This window comes from Theobroma umbraticum, unplaced genomic scaffold, assembly GCF_002168275.2.
Source record: "Theobroma umbraticum cultivar Fairchild unplaced genomic scaffold, ASM216827v3 scaffold_204.0, whole genome shotgun sequence".
NCBI classification, from domain to species: domain Eukaryota; kingdom Viridiplantae; phylum Streptophyta; class Magnoliopsida; order Malvales; family Malvaceae; genus Theobroma; species Theobroma umbraticum.
Genome location: NW_018397267.1, coordinates 1568392 through 1572655, shown reverse-complemented (window position 1 = coordinate 1572655; position 4264 = coordinate 1568392). Strand labels below are relative to the sequence as shown.

General features: G+C 36.5%; 2 protein-coding genes across 2 annotated transcripts in view; one reads left to right on the top strand and one right to left on the bottom strand.

The window, feature by feature from the left end:
• Positions 1-4264, top strand: part of LOC110423822 (uncharacterized) — an 8317-nt gene that overhangs the window by 2005 nt on the left and 2048 nt on the right. Inside the window, exons 3-4 of the mRNA XM_021438216.2 lie at positions 2779-2795; positions 3903-3921. Of these exons, the coding sequence (XP_021293891.1) occupies positions 2779-2795; positions 3903-3921 (36 nt within the window). The remainder of the gene's footprint in view (positions 1-2778; positions 2796-3902; positions 3922-4264) is intronic.
• LOC110423821 (protein MOTHER of FT and TFL1 homolog 1-like) lies at positions 1424-2742 on the bottom strand. Its single transcript, XM_021438215.2, has 3 exons — positions 2108-2742; positions 1973-2013; positions 1424-1765 (listed from the first exon to the last, which is right to left on the bottom strand). The coding sequence occupies exons 1-3, from the start codon at positions 2173-2175 to the stop codon at positions 1647-1649; spliced, it is 228 nt and encodes a 75-aa protein (XP_021293890.1). The 5' UTR covers positions 2176-2742; the 3' UTR covers positions 1424-1646.

The following is a 4264-nucleotide window of genomic DNA, read 5'->3' as shown; positions in this document are numbered from 1 at the left end:
GGTTCCTGACAAAATAACCTTGACACAACCCTTCCTTGGTAGTCTGCAATAAGAGTGGAGGCTTTCCTCCACTCTTCAACCTATAGTGAGAGTACACTCTATATTGTGGCGAACGCAACCCAACAGTAACAACAGTTCCATACTTTCTAAAATCTGAATGGCTCAAAGACTGGTTTGAAATAGCAGATTGTGAAGCTTTCCTAATCTTTGCAAATGTCAAAAGTCTGCATCCCAACAATTTCTCTCGTCATTGACCATGTAAACTCTATAAACCTTAGAAGCAAATTCTAAATTCTTCGACAGAAAGGTAATTATTCAGAACCCAATTGCCAATTTCGCAAAACATGAGGAAAGAAATCTGCTTTAATTAAACTCAACATCCGGAGTTGTTGGAAACAAAAATATTTCTTAAAATTCAAATATTTAACATATAATTCGTTGGGCAATCATTAATTTAACGAAATCATTACATATGTTATATCTAAAGGAACAGAGGAATAAACCTTGTTCGATACAAACCAATTTCACCTTTTTTTTTTAAATGACAACCATAAAAAAGCTTTAAAAGCCATAAACCCAAGCTCCTAGATACTGTAATCCCAAAACAACCGGACCCAGGAAAAATCAAGCCGAAGTAAAGAAAACCCAGAAAGTATTTTTAAATAAAAGGCAAAAAAAAAAGAAAATTGAAAAGGGTAAAGTGATGAACCTAGACATGGCGATATAGAGAGAGGGATATACGAGGGAGCTCGGAGAGGCTAACGTGCGAAGGCGGTGAACAATAGAGGAAGAAGTTCTTGAATGCCTGATATCAATCAGAATTCGGATGCGTTTTTTTGTTGTCCAATTTCATTCTCTTCCTTTCGTTTTGGTAAAACCTAGCCGCGCAAGAGGAAGAAGAAGAAGAAGAAGAAGAAGAGAGAACAACGGCCCGACTCGGTATTTTAATACAGGGTAAAAAAATAATAAAGTTTATTTAGACCTCTTCCCTCAATTAATATATTTTATAAATTATTTTTATTACTAGCCAAAGTTCAAGAAGTTAATTTTGACAGTAAAATACAAATATATATTGAAATTTTTTTAAAAAAAGTTAATTTCAAATCATCGAGTGTTTTTAATATTTTTATTAAACAAAATTAACAGTTTAATTTTACGAAAAGTTGAAAATGTCAAAGAAATCCCAAAAACCTGGAAAAGATGAAAAATATCTGGAACCCATGTTTTGTTGGTTGGTTTGTTAATTCCGTTACAAACCCAAAACAGTCAAATGTTTCGTTGGATAAGTTCTCCACGTTAAGAACCCTCCTAATGTTTTGGTCACTCATTAGAGTTTAAGGCTCCACTCTTTTCTTTTTCCAGTTTTTAGAATGTGTTTAGGGTGACCTTTAATTAATTCAAATGGAAATAATAATTACGATAATTCAGTTAATTCGGGTGATTTTTTTATTTCAATATTAATCGGTTGAAAGGATATAATCTATTCAAATCAAAATGAATGAAAATTATACACAGACCAAAATCAGTTCTTTAACAACAAACACCCATCTCCATTAGCCTACGAAACCTATTCTGTAATCTTTTTAATGAATGTATCACAAAATCTACTAAATATGTAGGATTAAGTGTTGCACTTGAAGTATCTGCTAGCGTTTCTTCACTGCGGGTTCCTTCTGTGAGTTAAAATACACTGCAGCAACAGGAAGCTCCGGCCTGCTTTGAGTCGGGCATCCGGGAGTTGACACCCTCCCTCCGTTGCTCTCTCCTGCTTAAACAGAGCCAAAATATAACCTGTGAATTCCTGTAGGTGGCTGGGGTCCCATGTAAGGCGCCATCTCTCTTCCCGTATCCCCAATATCACAATATTGTATCATGTAAATCCCATGTAAAGTAATTTGAAAATCTATGAACTCGTCTTCTATGATTAAGAGTAGTGTTTTAGAGCTGAAAGAATACAATGGAAAAGCTATACCTTTGGTAGCATCATGTTGCTCAGGAATATCTACAACAATCCTGCAACAGAAACATCACTTGTACCAAATTTTTATAGTGACATTTCATTCTTTACACAGTATACTAGCAGAGATAAGCATGATAATGGAATTACCAGTGCAGCCACTCCCTCAGTCTCAGCCCACATGGACTTGGGGCGTCAGGATCCACCATAACCTGCATGTATTGCTACACCATTGAATCACTGTCACAGAGTTAAAGAGTGAGAAAGGAAAATTTTTTGGAAGAATTGCATACAAGAGTGTATAAACCGAAAGAAACGGGAGGACCAAAGCTTCGGACATGAGATTTATCAGCAGCATCATATATAACAAGGTATGTGAAGCAATAAATAAATACAATCTGTATATAGTTCAGTTAAACTTATTAAGTTCTGGTACATGAGTTTTCTTGTCCCCTCTATTATGCGAAAAGAATTTAAAGAAAAAGAATAGTTTGACACTTTATTTCTCCTTTGTAGCCCCTTCTTTTCACAGTTTTCAGCTGTGAGATATGGGGCTTAAGAGATAACAGCAGTGAATAGTGGAAAGGAACAAACAATTACAGAAGGATAAAATTTCACGTTAGCTCAAAATTTCAAGGAAAAGATTAATTATACTTATGATGCTTTTCAAGGACTAGTATATTTTAGGGTCTCAGCTCTGTCAAAATTGTTTTCAAGAAACAGAAACACATGATCCTAAGGATCACTTTGAAAGGACGCATAGACAGCTAATCAGGCTTCAGAGAATGTTTTATGGAGCCATCAGCCCATCAATAGTGTAGGAAAGAGATTTTGCCCAGTCAGCTTTCAGCAGCAGTGTCTGTAGTGTTTGCATCACGTTATATCCTGGATCAAGTTTCCTCTGCCAACCCTACAAGTTCAAAGCAAGTACCAGCACATGTTACTGAATTAAATCAATTATCAAAAATGACATTAATGACTATATCAACTAGTTTTATCTTCATATTGTAAAGGCATTTCAGCAAGTCAGTCCTACGACTATTATGAAACAATCCCGATATTTAAGTCCCTGATCCAGACTGTTTCAACTAGTCAGGCAGATTTACTCCTAACTATGATGACAACTATCTATTTAAATTCCTTCAGAAAGACATAAGCACAATATATGCATGAGTAAATATAAAGACAAGGAGTCCTTTCCTAACAGATAAAGTAGAGCAAAGGACAACAGGGAGAGAGTCAAAAAAAGACATGTCAATTGGTTGGTCAAAGGTTCAATTGAAAGTTTGGACTTGCACAAATGAAGAAAGAAGTTACCTCAAGAACCAAAGTTGTGACCATCACAGTGCATACATTGCCATCAATATTAACTCTATGACGCCTTACTTTCTCAAGCAGTTGTTGCATGCATTCAGCTGGATGAACTATATCACCCTCAGGAGTACCCCAAAAAGTGAATGCTTCTTCTACTTCCTGTTGAAACAAGGTATCAGAAAACCAAGCAGAAAATAATATAGATATAGAACAAAACAAAACAGTATAGAAAAAGGAAAGAAGGGGGGGGGGGGGGGGAAGGCAGGGATGTAAAATAAAGATATGCTAACTTGGAAGTTACTGTCCTAATAAAAATAAACTCCTCCTCACTGTCCTAATTCAAATTATTCCCACTAAAAAGTTACACCTGTATACATCACCTCAATAAAAGCCTTTGGGTTCGGGCAGTTTTGTCGTTGCGATAATTTGAGCGTGCACTCTGCAGCAGTGCGACCATCTCTACGGGCAACAGCCTTGAAAAATTCCAATAGGTTTACACGATCACTCCTAGAAAGTTCAGCAGTCATGCCTACATCAAGGAAAATGACATGAGGCTTTGATTTAAAGAGCCGTTTTCGAGAAGCCTTGCTCTGAGACACCCGGACCAGGATATTTCCAGGATGCATGTCAGCATGAATAAAGTTGTCTACCTGAAGGAAGAAAATCATAAGCTCATGGAAACCGGAATGGTATCATACTTTTTTCTCTCAAACAGATGAGGTGATGGAAAACAGGAATCAAGCATAATCAAGTAGATATCACATAGCAATGTAATCAGAAGTATAAGTAAACCAATTAAAAATAGTTACCAGAAGCATCTTCAAAAGTGCATGAGTTCCAATATGAGCAAGTGCAGTCTTAATCCTGTCATGTCCTTCAAGTCCATCAACATAGTGTGAGACACTTTCCCCTTGCTCATAAGTTTCCACTAAAACAGAAGGATGCACAAGTGGATACACAGGCTTAGGAAAAGAAACATCCTTCCAGCTTCGG

What these genes read in the sequence shown, in the direction of transcription:
- LOC110423821 (XM_021438215.2), bottom strand. Translation starts at nt 2,175, where the DNA reads ATGCAGGTTATGGTGGATCCTGACGCCCCAAGTCCATGTGGGCTGAGA. An exon ending in CTGAGGGAGTGGCTGCACTG is followed by an intron (nt 2,014 to 2,107) that starts GTAATTCCATTA and finishes TTTCTGTTGCAG; the next exon opens with GATTGTTGTAGATATTCCTG. An exon ending in GCAACATGATGCTACCAAAG is followed by an intron (nt 1,766 to 1,972) that starts GTATAGCTTTTC and finishes CTGTTTAAGCAG; the next exon opens with GAGAGAGCAACGGAGGGAGG.